Raw genomic sequence first — 16295 nt, forward strand, 5'->3', positions numbered from 1 at the left:
ACATGACTCCGTGCCCTCTCTTCCATAAACTACAGATTTGTAAAACGCACTGAAGATAGTGGTTGTAAAGTGACAAAATGTGGAAGTTCATAGAGATGTCCAAACCTCTTAGTCATGAGAGTGAACTGAACCAAAACTGGGATCGGAACCACAAAGAATGGAACTGGGTGCAATACAAAACCTTAAAAATATTGCATACAATTACTGTACTTTAACATTATATGAGATTTTAACATATTTATATTTACTCTGCATACTTCACAAAGTACTAAATTATCAATCAAAATAAAGTGAATAGTTCTGATTAGACTCATTGGTAGCAACTGGGAGCCGGTTTGGGATGAAATGTTTTTTGTAGATTAATAATAAACAAGAGACTGAAAAGTCTAAGTCCATAAAAATATTTTATTTCAAACAAAGAAAAACAGCTTGGCTTAGGTTTATTTAAAAAATGTTTTTTGACAAACTGTTTTAGGAAAAAAAAAAATCAGTTGACTTCAAGATGGAAGAAATATTTTTTTTAAAATACCACAGAATGGATGAATTCACAAGTTTGACTAATGATACATGAAATCATTTTAAAATAGTTATTTAAAAACAGAAAGATTACCTGAGAGGATTCTAACACACAAAACAAACTAAACGCGTTCACAATAATATTGCAAACAGCCCGAAGAAGAGCTTTTAAAATGTTTTGGATCAGAGATAAGTAAGGATGCATTAATCCAAAGCTTTTTATCACAATCAACTGCATTGTTTTAACCTCTTAAATGACACATAAACAAGGAAGTGTTTGATTTTTGTAAACATTTTACAGAACAGAAATAAATAGCCATAAGTAATTATGGGTAATGGCAAGGCAAAAATATTTTTAATGTATTTATAATTCACAGAAGCTTCATAAAAGAAATATTTAAATTACAAAAGTGTGTTTATACACAGGTTTTTCATCTCAGATGACGGTCGTTTGTCAGATTAAAATTATATTTTGAAAATAACCTTACAGGCATTAAACATAGTTTTCATTAAGCCCACTTTTCTGTATTAAAAATATTTTTTTATTGGTTTAAGTAATTTTATAATCTTATTTGTTAAGTGACAATCATCACAGCTAAGAGAAATAGAGATTTAAACCAGCAGTCTGTGAGTAATCAATATACAGTATATATATTGTGCTTTACTTAGTGAATTGAGTAACTGACAAACTACGATAAGGAATCCAATTTTGGTTACAGAAATCTGAAAACTTCAGTCCACTCTGTTTCCTGTGAAACATTCAACTGTAAATGATCCTAACGGTGTCTTGACCGAGTGCAATTACTTATTTGATCCACTAAGAATCTAACGAGGGAAAACTTGGCTTAAGAATTAAAAGAAATGAGGTACCAATCTTTTCATTCCTTGTAGTTCTCTCTTTGAGATATTTAAATATCTGGTAATCTGTTCCCAGTAATTAATATACTGGCCTGCTAATTTTAGTGAAACCATATCAGCAGGAAATAAATTAATCAGTTCAAAAATGCTGACATTTAATGAGGCATGATGGTTTGGACAGACGCACCCCTTCGTAGTAAACGCACCACAGCTGGTGTCACTAATAAATATTCATGAATCACAAACACTGGAGGGAAGGCATTAAGCGGAGCTAACGGTTACTCATCAGTTCAGTGCTGTAGCTCAGCTAGGAGCGACACATTAGTGCAATGACTATACTGCTCTTCCTGCTTCACTAATCTCTTGCTACTGTATGTTTCAAACTATAGAAAACAAAAACTTTCCAAGATGGTGGACAGTTTTTCCAGGTTTGCTGCTTCTTCACATCTATTTATAATGCCCAGGTGTAATCACGGCACTGATTATTGCAGTTAAATAGCAATATGCATGAAAATACATTCAGGTAATATGTCAGTCAGGGTGTTTCTGTAGGGGACTTTGGACAGATACAACACAGGGACACACACTAAAAAATACAAGGTATTTGCTGGTGGGTCAATATTTGAAATGGAGAAAAATCCTTTTGCAAACATTTTGAGCATTTGTAGCGCAAAACCTAAGAGAAATGGGGAACAAATGTTCCCACTGAGAAAATTACTTTTGCCCAAGGGCTAAAATCACAGTTTGTCCTGTGTGCAGTATAAACAAGGCACTTCTCCACGTCGGCTGCTGAGATGACAGAGGTTGGCAGTGATCTCTGCTGCACTATAGGTTCCACCTACAACTGGCCTGGTGATTGTCTACAAACTCCTGCTGATTCAACTACAAATCAGCAGCCACCAATGTCAGGTTGAAATCAAAACGGTTGTTTTTTACAACAACAAAAAAAGCATTAAAAAAAGCATGAGGCAGCACCACCATCCAGATGTAAACCAGAGACATCAGAGGATCCTGTTCTGCTGCACACTGCTGCAGGTACCAATCGTACAGTTTAGCCTATAAAGGAAAAAGTAATGACAGTTTTACTTTTAGAATACAATTAAAAACAATTAAAGTTAACCAAAATATATCACAATTTCTTGCAACAACAATACGAGAGCACACTAAAACCTAGATGTCTCATGCTCAGTCAGTCAAAACTCAAATGAAAGAGACGAATTTTCAGCATATTTAAATGGTTATGTGGTCTGAGCAGTTCTGACATGAGGAGGTAAGGTTCTCCACGGTCTTGCGGCGCCCACAGTGAATGCTCCATCACCGCCACAGTTTATCTTTGATCTCAGAACATCAAGGAGAAACTGGTGCTCTTGGAGGTGTGTGGATATAGAGGAGATCACATAGATAAGACCATTTAAAAGGAGTTATGTGTTCATGCTTCTTTGTACTGAGCACAGGTCAAGCTGCAGAGTTCTGGACTATCTGTAAAGGCAGCAGGGATGATTTATCTAGCCCAATAAAGAATTACAATAGTCCTGGCGAGAGGGCATAAAAGCATGAATGACCTTCTAAAAGTCCTTAAAAGAGAAGTAAAGCTTTGCCGTTGCAGTCAATCGTGGCTGGAAAAAGCTAGATAGCATTTATATGTTCAACTTAAGACAATAGTCCAGGCCAACACCCAAACTTCTCACTGCAGAGAAACTTCGAGCAGCTAAAAAGACATGAACCAAACAATCTCGTCTAATATTTAGAGAGAGATCTTTGCACAATTTCTCTAGATCCTTCAGAGTCATGAAGCCTTTCCTGTGCTCTCTTATCTTCAGCTCACCACAATCTTATAACAGGATTTAGGTCAGATGACAAAGATGAGTTAAAAATAAACTTGATTTCATGTCAGGTGAAGCATTTCTGTGTGGATTCGACTAAATGTTTTGGGTCATTATTTCGGTGAACAACCCAATTTTGACCTATTATTGTTTAAAAAGCGAAGACTATGAGAATAGCAGATTATTGAACGAGAAGTCAGTCTAACCTTTTTAGTTTTGACAATATCATGGATATAATCCATGTACTCCATCATCTTCCTCTTCTCCTTCTTCGTCAGAGTCTTGTTTCTTCGGCTGGGGATGAAGGACAAGGAAACATCAGAATCATAATCCAAAGTGTAAAATGTCTGCATGTGTCTGAGAGACAGGCTGAATGCTTATTTCATCCCTTTATACATTTTGGACAAAAGGAAAGAAATCAATATGAAAAGAAGCTTATTCTAACAATTTACTGTCATTATGTTTTTTTCGAGCTAAGGTTTAAAAGTTTTTATTTTTGATACTTTAAAATATTACATTTAACATTACTAAAGAAAACAGGAGAGAGTTCAGTATTTTTTTAAAGTACATTATTCATTCTGCTCTATATGCCTCCAATATAGATTGAAATGAAAACATAAAGAAGAGCTTCACTTTTTTTACTCAATAATTTTGTGAAAGTTTGAAATAAATAAAACTCAAAGTGCACGGAGTTTGTTTTATTTTTATTTTTTTGTAAATATATGTGCTTCTAAATCCATATTTTATTATATAAACTATATATCCCACTGGGATCAATGTTAGGCTACACATTTTAGTTATGGCTTAATATTTTTGTTCATTTATAAAATTCTAAAGGTTTTATTTTATGCATTTGTTTTTATCATGCCTTCAATTTGGCTTTAATGTATTTTTAATCATAAATAAACTAAATTTTTATCTTAATCTTATTTCTTTCTGATATTTAATGGTGTTGATGTTTTTAATCAATCTCTGATTGATTAAAAACATTTTGCTTCATAAAAACATGATTGCATTTCCTCAGTTTGACAAGCTGTTTGACAATTTCTGTGTAATAATCAATATTGTTAACATTCATTTCTGTGATTGTTGTCTGCATGCTTGCAACTCTGTGTTTAACATTTGTTACATTTGAGTGTACAGTGTTTTATAAAACATATCTGATTGATTAATCTAATCGTGGAGAATGCAAGATATTAATATAAATTTTTCTGTCTAATGTTCCAGTTATACATATTTTATCGAGGTGTGTTAAAGGAATGTCTTTACACACTTACCCTGCAAAATATTTTGCTAGGAAAAGCAGGAGGTAGCAAAAAGCCCCAAAAGAGATCACAAAAACTACTTGTTTGTCCTCCGGTATCCATTCCCATAAATACATCACTACCCCCTGGGAGAGACAGATACACAGAATATTTTATTAAAATGTTTTCACATCAGTTTTTGATCCCTTTGAGAGATTTCCTTTACTTACTGTGAAGACCATAACGATGTGAGTCGGACCTTCGCCCAGCAGGTCGTGCAGTTGCTCCTTGGAGATGGTGCTTACAATAAAACTAAGGATGAAGAGGAACGGCAGGAAAAAGCCCAAAGCCAAACACAGAACTGAGTGAAGACGAACACTCCTGTTGAAAGACACATCGGCCCTGTGTGCAGAGTGATAAAATCTGACTTAAAAACATTTAATGCAGCTAAATAGTTTGATTTTACATCCATTTTATACACATTTGTTTTATCAAAGTAAAAGAAGAAAAAAAGAAATACAGCACTAAATTTAACCTGTCCTGTTCCAGTTTGTTGATGATGGTCGAACAAATGAGGTCAGAGTCTTTCTCCAGTTGATCTAAAGTCTTCTGGACAGCCTGGTTGATGGTCTTCTCAATCGTTTGACAAACGCTGTCAATCTGGTTCACACACCTGCTTGGCTGAAAGACGCAAAGATGAAAAAATTAAATTTATTCAAAAAAAGATGGTAAAGTAAAAGCATCTCATCTCAGTAAAATTCTGCAACAAATCCTGAGGGTATTTTTGACAGACAGCCCTGTGCAAGAAGCTGCAAGTGAGGCTACTCAGCAAAAACAAGAACACTGCAAACCAAGGGAGACACAAATCAACCACGCAGTGCAGACCTCAGGGACAGTAGATCACAAGTAGCTCCTGCACCAAGGTTGGGTATGAGACGCAATTCTTAACCCCGCAGTCCTAAGAGGAGCTGAGTGGTGAACCCTGCATGAGCTTTTTACCCTGTGCGCAGAGTCCCATCAGGGTTGCATTGACCATGTGTGTGCTGCTCTCCCAAGTTTTCTTTCTTTCTTTTTCATGTTTTTGGGAATTGACAGGACACCCCACCGCCTTCCCATTGTCCAACCGTGACATCTGCCTCTCTGCAGGAGGGTTAAACCAAAGCTGATAAAATCTATGACACAAAACCCCCCTTTGCATCTAAAGCTCATCAACTCTAATCAAACACCATTAAGGAATTTGAAGGAAAACTACAAGTATTTATAATGTTCAAATCTATCAAGAAACAACTTCAAAGCCTAAGCAGAGTAAAGGTCAGCTCAACAAGATTTAGACTGTGCATTCATCTTGAGTAAAAGTAACAGACTTTCATTGAATTTACACAAAATGAAAAGAAATGTACTAGTTTTAAATTACAGAAACTCTAAAATTATTAAGCATATTTATTTTGAATTAAAATAACACTGTCTTCACCTCTTCCTATTCTGAAACAAGGACATTAAATTTGTTAGTAGCTTTTAAGTTAGGAGCTAAAAGTAGCTCCTTAAAAGTAGTGTCTCCTAGGTATAATAGTTTAATTATAAAATATTATACCTTCACACTATTGTGTAGTTATAGAAGCAGTATAATGGAACCAGTTCATCACCACAAACCTAGAGACATCTTTGTCCAGAATATACTCTTATTTTTAAAAATGGATCTTGACACCAAAATAATTAAATCCAAACAGGAACACTGAATTTTACCTTCTGTGGGTTGGGGATGTATATTGTCGGCATCTCAAAACCACATTTGTTGAGCCCTGGACGGCGGCACAGCTCCTGGACAATCTGCATCATTACTCTCTGTGAGAAAAACATATATTTATAAGCTAATGCTTTTTCTGGGTAAAAATTAAAACAGCTTTTATGAATAAAAAGCTTACCTGTCTATCTGTCTCCTTCCCAGCTTCGTCTGCTTTGCTGAGATAAAACAACAGCTTGTCTCCACATTTGTCGCTCAGCTTCTCCACGATGTTGAGCGTCCGTTTGCACAGCGCCTGACCCATCGGGTCAAAGAAGACGAAAATCAGGTCCGCCTGTTCTCCTGCGCAACAACATTAGATGCATCAATATCTGCGGAGCAACTCTGGTGATGCTGAAAACATAAATCCTTAAGTACGTAATTACCCAACCAGGTGATGGCACTGTTGACATCAAATGGGTAGATCATGTCCCCGTCCACCAAACCAGGAGTGTCCACGAACGTCACCAGGCTGAATTTCTTCTGCTTTGAGGTGGAGATCTCAGCAGACAGGTAGTCCATCACACCTATAAAAAAAAGAAAGACAGATGTTGGATGAATATGACCAACAAAGCTGAGTCACTGCAGGATTCTGCTGTATCTGATGTACGCAGTGTGGTCAATACTTGGAGACCGGAGGGAGCTCGGTGATACTGGGATCATAAAGTCTTTGTCCTTGCAGGTTTGCAATTTCACAAACTTTGTCTTTTAGAGGCTCAGTAAAAAAAAAAAAAAAAAAGCTGTCCTGGCTCATGAATCTTTTGAATGTTGCTGATGTCTGCACTGTCCCCTCTGTGGACAGGACTGTTGTCACTGTTACACACAACAGCTCTTCAACTGGCAGCTTTAGTGTGGGCCGTAGGACGTAAAGCTAGCCAGTGAAGAACGACTGTGAAGCAACGCACTGCGAGGTTATTGTAACGCATCACAGCTAGCACCGTCCACACAGACAGAACAGGATCCATAGTCAGAGGATTTACATGATTGGGGTGAATGTCGGGTTTATTTAGGGCTGTTAATGATTCATTTGAACCACTTGTTTTCCAGATTACAATGATTTTTTCAATTTCCACTTTAACTGGTGTTTAAATTATAATTTATCATGGATTTTCTTTAATCCAGACATGCACCCTCAAATTCATTCAGATTATTTGGTTACACTAATATTTTGTTACACTTCCTTCAGGACGTTGAACCTTGACCACACAATGTTTTTCATCACCAATAAACTTTCAGTCCAATTCTGGTTGAATATTTGACCAGTCCTACTATCACTTTTGGTAGAACTAATTTAAATTGTATGAGTATCTAACATAGATTTGGCTTCAAAGCATAGTCCATAAACCTTCGACTGGGTTGAGGTTGAAGCCTCCCAAGAACATTAATGTTATCCTGCTTTATCCATTCCAACACAAGATTTAAAGTGTGTTTGGGATAACCGTCTAGCTGGAACAAACCACAGTGTTCAATTTTAACCAGTGGAACTGCTTAAAAATAAAATCTCTCATTTTTTATACAAAATTAGATTTCCAATTTTAGTTGATTTTTTCCGCCTCACTTTTACTCCTAAAAAAATTACACATCACAGAAAATATCTTTAAAAAATGTTTGTTATTTCAATAAATACTTCTGTGTGGGTGGACTGACATCACTCTGGACAGCCAAGAAGTCCACTGGTGAAAAACAAATAACCCAGATTTTCAAAAATTAAATCAGCCCCATTAGGGAGCCACCATATTTAAATGAGCAGGAACATTTCTACTAAGAAGAACGCTCCGAAACACCAGCAAAGATTATTCCAGAAACTTGTTAATGGCCTTGTTCACTCTTGCTTTTTAAAAATAAAGGGAGAAGTAATTTTATTTATATAGCACATTTTCAGCAACAAGGCAATACAAAGTGCTTTTAACTGTAACTAAAATAACTGTAAAATCTACATTTAAATGTGTCGTTAAAACCCAAATGAATGTTATGGTAATCATCATAAAACATTCACACCCATAGTAGACAGGTAAACGTCAGAGCAGAGCTGTTGAGCCCACCGGTCTGTCCCTTCGCTCTCTCTCTGCACAGATTCCCACTGAAACGGAGCGCAGGCTTGGGATGACACTGAGGCTGTTTTATACGAAGAGGCAGGTGTCAACACCCGACACAAATCACACCCTTGTGCTGCAGCGAGCAGGACCACTGCTGCTGCTGTGCCACATTAGCATTCCCTTATCAACACAATATCAATACAACTGGCTCCGAGCACAAAACCTTAGAGGTCCACACCGTGCAAACAGGCAGTTATTAGAAAAGAAATGTTAATAAGCATGTGTGTAAATGCAATCAAACATAATTAAATGCTGATAACCTGAACGGAAGTTAGTCTGGATGATTCTTAAAATATAAATGCTTGAATATGCTGATTGGAACTAAAAAGGATGACGCTTTAAGAAGAGAAACATTACAGTTTGATTCAAATAAACAGCCAGAAAAGGGAAACAAGTGATTCCAATCAATATGAGCAGAGTTTCTTGACTGAACGCGAGAAAGCTTTGCAGCAGATTCACAACACTAAAAAAAAGGGGGAGAAACGCTTCAAGACTGCTGCAAAGAAGCTTTTGCCAGATTAAACTCGTAAAACTAGACGGACTGCATATGGTTAAAATTAAATGAGCAGAGTCAAAACCTTCGTTCTAGACAATAATGAAGCATTTCCTGAGAAGAACGTTGCATAAAAGTCCAAACAACAGTAGAGAGCAGAGAGACAGACAGATTCTATGTTAAAACATTCATCATTCAAATAAGTGTTTCTCCTAAAAGTGAATCAGCATCTCCTCCCGCATAAGGATATATGATGATCTTCTGATGAGTCATCCTCAGTCCCTGGGAAAGCTTAATAAAAGCCTGATGTGCCTCTTCCAGATGCAGCGAGGAAGTTCAGAAGATATAAATCCAGCTCTTTTGTCCAGCAGCAGCAGCAGAGCGACTCCGGCCTGCAGAGCAGAGCTGTTGCTGCTCCAGTGTGGGGCTTCACCGCCTCTAATGGCTGTGACATTTCTCAGCCGCCCCTCCTGACTACACTGCACTGCTGTCGACGGGGCGTGTGACTCATACGCCATACCATGAGTCCGCACCCAGTGAACCTTCTCGTTCTGCATACTCCCCAGTCAACATACACGCGCCGCACCCCACCCCCTTCAGCAGCACCAGCGCTCAGGCAGCAGGCACACCCAGTGTCTCTCCAGTGACTCCACTGATGCACACGTTCTCACTTTTATATAAACCAGAGTCATTTCAGCTGGCACATGGCCGATCCAAACACCGCCTACTGTGTGCGAGACAAGGAGGGGGAACAGGTGGGATTTCTAACTTGACAACTGCGGTTTAAAACAGCAAAAAAAAAAAAAAAAAGTCTGGAATCAAAACTTGTTTTTTTGTATTTTGCAAGTAAAAAGCCAGACTTAAAAAAAAATCTATTACAGTGGTTTTCATGTCCGGGGTTCAATTTAGTAAAAATTGACTTTTTTGATATTTATATCAGATTATAATGCCATTTCCTCATCAGAAACATACATGGAGTGTTGATTCTTTCATGCATGTTGGAGAAATTTCCCATAGCAACCATTTGAAGCGACTAAAAGCTAAAAGCTCCTCCTCAGTGCTGCAGTGCTCAAGCCAATAATCCGCCTCACAGAGCACCCCTCCCCCACAACTTACCCCACTCAACTCCTCCAGACTAGTGGCAGCAACAACTAGCAAACACCTGGTGAACCTGCGCATTTGCTGAGCTCATCATGAAAGCTACTTCTCGTTCCAAGAATGTTGTAAACAGCATAAGGAGGCATTGCTGTGTTGACGTGCTGAAGGCGTAGCTCCTACTGTATGTAACAGTAGGGGCTTCTTAAAGAGACAGGTGCCCAATTTAAAGGTGTCAAATTACAAAGTAACAAACGGTAACGTATGTCTGGAAAAATACATAATGCCACCCAGACGGTGGAAAATATTGTGGTGCTGCGGACCTGTTTGTCTTCCAAAGGCAGACTACACCCACAAAGAAACTTCCAAATTATGAAGAGATTTTCAGAAAAAATCTAGTGAACTCTAGAAATGATTAAAATTGAGTCACCACTGTGCGTTTCAGCAGGACAATGATCTAAAACAGGTCAGATCAACACATAAAAATGGTTCACCAGATAACCAATGAACCTTATTTGATGATCATGTCAGTCCTCAGAACTAGAACATGTAGAAAACCTGTGAACTGAGCTCAAGAAAAGAGAGTGGAGGAGATAACCCAGGATGGTGGACGATCTAATGGTCAAAAATTGTTTGTATGGCCTATTGCTGTGAAATATTATAGCAAAAATATTGAATATTGAATAAAAGATTATTGTATTTAGCCTTTTTACACATCTTTATCAGGGTTGGGAAAGATGTGGGTGACACCTTGGCATTATTGTGACAACATGATTCCTTGACAATAGCCTCTCTGTCATTATATTTCCAATATGTTGCCTGTATACAAGATTGGACCAAAATGGAGTGAGACAAGCAGCCAAATCTTAAAGAAAATTTTTGAAAGACCTTTAGAAATCTTTATAAAGACCATTAAATTAGATTACATGAAGTAAATTATAAAGAAAGGAGTTGTGGTTTATCTGATGTGGAGGAAATAGAAATCTCTCAGGGTTCCAAGTAGGTAGAGAGGATTTCTAGGGATGTGAAAAAACTGACAGGCCACAACAGGTTAATTTTAAACTGAAAAAATAAATGTTTGACACATATTTAGATTAAGAGTAAATAATCCACCAGAATTGCAGTGGGAATCATTTTAACACTTCCTTTTTTACGTGATTGAAAAGCAACTATGTTCAACAAAAAAGGGCAATCCAATGTGTTTCTATGATTATACTGGCTACAATACTGGCACTATTTTAATTAGCTTCCATTTAACATGCTAATAAGACAGCAGGCTAAAATTCTGATGCAAAACTTCATCACCTTACGAGAAAAATAAACATGTACAACACTGTTTTATTCCCAGAGACATTTCAAGGAAACACCTGCACTGAATAAGATACAAAATGGCAACCTTCTGTTTTCTCAGAGCAATAATATGTGTAGATAAATTGTACAAAAACAGTTAGAATATGTCCTTCATATTATAAGTTATGAGTTTCAATAAAACAAAAAGTCAAATCTTACCTTTGAACTCAAGGATAGGTCGAAAATGAGGATAGAGATGTAATGTTGCATTTCCCTGTGAAAGAGTTAAAAATGCAACATGAGAGGGACAAATCTCTACAGCAGAGTCTGTTTTAGTTTTAGTCATGTGATTTGGGGATTAGAAGCTTGCATGCTGCAGCTGAATATCCTTGGTTTGGCCACTCTGCAGTCCTGACTGTAAATATTTTATTCATCCTCATCACTCTGACCAAAGCGGGTTATGAACAGGGAGTTTAAGTGTGAGAGAGGAGGGAGAGGCAGGCAGCTCCCAAACCTGTTTAAGTGCTGCAAAGATGACTCAGGGCGCGCAACAGAGTGCATCACAGAGGCCGAATGAATAATGAGAAATGAACATAGAAAAAAATAGGATGCATAAGAGATGTTTTTAATTGTCTGCTATTAAGGCACTGAGTGGCTTTACTGTTAAAGTTTTCCATCAACATCCATAAATCCTAAAAACCAAGAGCTTGTGTTCTGTTTGCATGTCTCCATGTCGATCTTACCGTCAGTGACTCTCTCTTGCGACCACTAGTGATGAAGGTAAAGCCCTGAGTTTCAATGGCCACACCGGTTTTCTGAATGTGCTCTTCAACATACCTGCAGAGACAGAATCAGGACAGAAATTAGAATAAAAATATTTATAGGATTCAATGGTGTTGAGCATGCAAACACCTCAGATCTGACCTTTGTCAAAACATTTAGATATTTCATGCAAGGCTATTTAAAACCCTGTAATCACAAATTTAGATCTGGTCAATAAACCTTTCATCACCCAGCTGATGTCTAGAAATTAGTGTTTTATAAACCTTGATATGGGGTTATGATCACAAGTTCATTGTTCACATAAAAGAGTGTTCTGCACTTTTAATTATCTTACTCATTTAAAAATCCAGACATAGCTTATTATGAATAATTAATTCATGACTGTTCTAAATTATAAAGAATAATTAATGTGTGAAACTTTGAAAAGTTTATTCTTTGAGACAAATCACATATTGTAGCCTTGAGTTTACACAAGGTGGTAGAAAAAAAGCTGTTAATTAAATGATTTCTCATTTCTAATCTGATGAGAAGGAGCCAAATGCTTCCTGAATTCTTGATTCAAACTCAGTTTTATTCGTTTTCTGATCCAGGGTCAGGTCGGGGACGTGGGTAGCCCAGAAGCCTGAAGAACTCTGACTCAGAGGAAAGAACCGAGCGCGCTCACTGGGAACAGCAGCCGATAAATCACTTGAACACCATGTCTCAAACTCTGAAGTTTATTTTTGCTTTCAATTTCTCAAGTATAAAAACAAAAAAAAAAAAACATTATCTCAAAATGTGGGGTTGGAATCAAAATAACAAAGCTGACTGTCTCTTTATCTTCCTGCAGTTTATTTTGAAATCACTTGTTAATTGGTTTAAGGGGGTTAACACACCGCTGCAAAGCTGCTCTCACAGCTGATTATTTTCCACTGAGCCCATAAAAACAAATGTTTTGAACACAGTGGGCATTCTGGTGCTAATAAACCATGCTCTAGAAGCTGTGTTTTACTCCTGTTTTGCAGCACTGCTGATCACAGATCAGCTGATAAGGCTGGTGAAATGTTCAGAAGCACCAGATGTTTAAAACAGCATTAATATATTCAGGTAATGATTTTAGGTGGTTTACAAGACCTTCGAATAGCACAGCATCAAAAATACGTACACTTAACACAATAAACAGTTAGCTGTAGAAATTACAACTATCATTTTGTTCCTCTGATGGTCTAAAATAAATAAAAAAATACTTACTTTATAATAAACCAACACTGCAAAAAATTTTATATTATATTTGTTTGTTGATGAATTTCCATTACACACAATTACAGACTTGCTGCCTATTAATTTTCTGCCTACGAATCAATTTAGCTAAATAGTCCAAACCAAAAAAATATATATAATAATCACCCACTGTTAAACATGAACTAACAATTTCAAATCCATTAACTGATACCTGCTAGCATTGAGTAATGCAGCTCTTACAATCGAGGGGGAATGTTCTGGGAGAGGATAGCGTTCACATGGACATCACTTGACCAAAATGCTTGAATATTTATTTTTGCAAATCCTGAGATTAATGCAGATTACTACATTAAATTGCAAAATAGTAAACATGACATCCGTTTACAAAAAAAAAATAGATTTCACAAACCATCAGAAATGTTCAAAGTGGGAACAATCACAGATAAACTAGTGGATTAGTGTCCACTGAATCTAAAACAAACATCATCCAGTTTAAGGAGCCTATATTAAGTTTTAGAGCTGGTATGGCTCCGTCTCATTTGGTACCTGAAAAAAAAAAACAAAAGAAAACTCTCCACCTAAATTCAAGAGTTTTCTCTGTTTAATATATACATTCCTGCAAGTATGTATAAATGTATTTTTAAATTTATGCCACTTGTTGCTTAAAATGTATTTTAATAGGTGTTTTATCTTTTAAAAAAAAACAAGCATGGTTTAAGATGGGACAAACTGTTGAAGTTTCTCGGCAACATATTCTCCACCCATGTAGCGCAGAGATGCCATGTGTGTATACCACATTTCTGTAATATTCATGATGCACAGATTACTAAACTCTCTCTACAGATGAAGCAGAGAGTTTAAAAACCAGACAATTGCATGTTGGATCAGTGAATTTGAATAAAAGAGATGTTCTACCAGTTAATAAAGGAGCTCTTCCCTGCAGAGTGATTTCCCATTATCATCACGATAATCTTCTTTCTCGGAGGAAGGAGGCGGACTCCGAGGCTGCTGGCAATTTTCACCAGACCTGCAAACACACAATGTAATCAAATACTGAAACAATTATATTCAGGCTAAATAGAAACGTATTTAATAAAATAAAAAAAATAGCTAGGTGCACTCTTTAGACATTTGCATGCGAGTTTGAACATGCAAATGGAAATTTGCGTTCAAGGGCACACACAAATGTTGAAATCAAAATGTGAAAATCATTGAGAAGGAACAGAAACACTTTAGAAAACCTTCACTGAGTAGTTTTTTTTTTTTTAATGTCATCTTTACACCACAAAACGTATGTATGGCTTATTAAAGAATAACTATGACTCAACTGTTTGACTAAACAATTTCTCTTTTTAAAGGAAACTATTTTTTTTTTACCTAATTTTCTTTTCTGTTTTTAAAGCTCTACATGGTCTTTGTCCAAAGTAGTTGTCTAAGCTGCATCTGGCATGCATTTGCATTTTCCAGGTATTTCACTAATTCCTTAGGATAAAAACTTGTAAGAAGCATCTTCTGGCTACAACTGTAGACCAGCAACTGGGAGCGTTCAAAGTTTTACTGGTATAATTGAGACCTCTAGAGCAAAGCTTTTAGGTAAGTCTTTCTCGATTTAACATTTCATTTAACATACGGATGTTTCACAATCACCCATTTGAATTGTCCATAGCATCCACAGATTAAGCATGATGTGATAAAACCCACTTCTGGTCTTCAAACAACCATTGATACGATGTTGATGCTGCATCAAAAACATTATTTTAAAATAGTTCATATTTCAGAAATGTGAAATCAGAAAGACTCTGTAGGTTTCCTCCTCTGACTGTTGGACTGAACTGAAGTAGCCAGATTGCTTGCCCTGGGCAAGTTTATCTGTGTAACATCGGATCCTGAAGAAAGGAAAAGCTACTCTCTGGGGACTCTTCAAGTTCAACATGTCTTCTTGCATCTGCCTCTTTCTGCTCAGTTTGCAAGACCTATAACTATTGTTACCAAGGAAAGCTCTGTGAGTTTTAAGAGCAAAGTCTGCAGTCACACACATAGTTATCAAATAACAGTGGTGGTGTGAGGGCAATCGCTCTTTACAACAGTAGTTACATTTGTTTGAAGTGGAAGTAACCGGGTTTAGCGCTGTGTATGAAGACACTGGCAGTGAGTGCACAGATAGGGACGCTGCCTGCCAAGAGAGGAACGTCTCTGGTTCAGGTGTCATGTTTGTCACACTGACAGCAGCTGCTGCGGACAGACCGCTGCAAAATCTCTGCTGCCCCAGAAATCACCGTAAAACCCCTCTGCTGTTCAACATTTAACAACCACACTCGTGTCTGCTTGTTTGTGCTTTAACGCTGCTGTAATCCGGGTGGCCGGTGGGTATTTACCGTTCTCGCTGTCCACATACAGACTGTGGCATTCCTTCAGGATCCTCTCGCTCGGGGTGGTGATCGCAGACTCCAGGGGGTTCGCCACATACCGGGGCTTTCTGCCCGACATGATCAAACTACGAACCCACACGGAAACCGTGGATCTCCTTGCAGTTTCCAGAGGGGGAAAGGTTTCAGGGTTGCACATTCGAACTGTGCTTCTGTGAGGAAGAAGCGCCCTCCTGTGGTGAAATGCGTCAACGACACCTGCGCCTCAAACATTCACTTGTGATAGTGGAGTAACTTTGACTTAAAAACACTAATCTAGTGTTGATAATCGGTCAGTTTTTTATGACTAAGATTGGAAAGGAATTAAGGACATATGACAACTGTCCACCTCTATTGATTTGCTTGCATTTATGCTAGCAACCACATAATATAGTCTAGCAAAGAAAAAGACGATCCTAACTATAACTCCACTTTTAAATGATAATAAGTGTTTAATCCTAAATTTATGGTTTAAGACAATTGAAAAGGAACTCATAAAAAAAATCAAAAGTTTTCACTATGATGTGAAAAACATAATAAGTCCTCTCAGGTTTAAGTCAAGTGTGAAACAACTAAAATAAAAATCTACCTAGTCTGTGAGAACTGTTTTGGAAACTCGCACGCAAACATTTTGTAACAACTGCCTCCAAGGGGCGAGATTTAGCAACAACCAACCCTTGTGACAGCCAGC

At 37.4% G+C, this 16295-nt stretch overlaps 1 protein-coding gene across 1 annotated transcript; it reads right to left on the minus strand.

The window, feature by feature from the left end:
• Positions 1–523: 523 nt before the first annotated feature.
• On the minus strand, positions 524–15753 carry LOC116730021 (uncharacterized). The gene is made up of 12 exons (XM_032578959.1): positions 15575–15753; positions 14115–14226; positions 11939–12032; positions 11415–11469; positions 6608–6748; positions 6364–6524; positions 6185–6283; positions 4977–5122; positions 4672–4843; positions 4475–4587; positions 3404–3491; positions 524–2430 (listed from the first exon to the last, which is right to left on the minus strand). The coding sequence occupies exons 1-12, from the start codon at positions 15684–15686 to the stop codon at positions 2257–2259; spliced, it is 1467 nt and encodes a 488-aa protein (XP_032434850.1). The 5' UTR covers positions 15687–15753; the 3' UTR covers positions 524–2256.
• Positions 15754–16295: the final 542 nt, after the last annotated feature.

Source organism: Xiphophorus hellerii, chromosome 12 (assembly GCF_003331165.1).
Source record: "Xiphophorus hellerii strain 12219 chromosome 12, Xiphophorus_hellerii-4.1, whole genome shotgun sequence".
NCBI classification, from domain to species: Eukaryota; Metazoa; Chordata; class Actinopteri; order Cyprinodontiformes; family Poeciliidae; genus Xiphophorus; species Xiphophorus hellerii.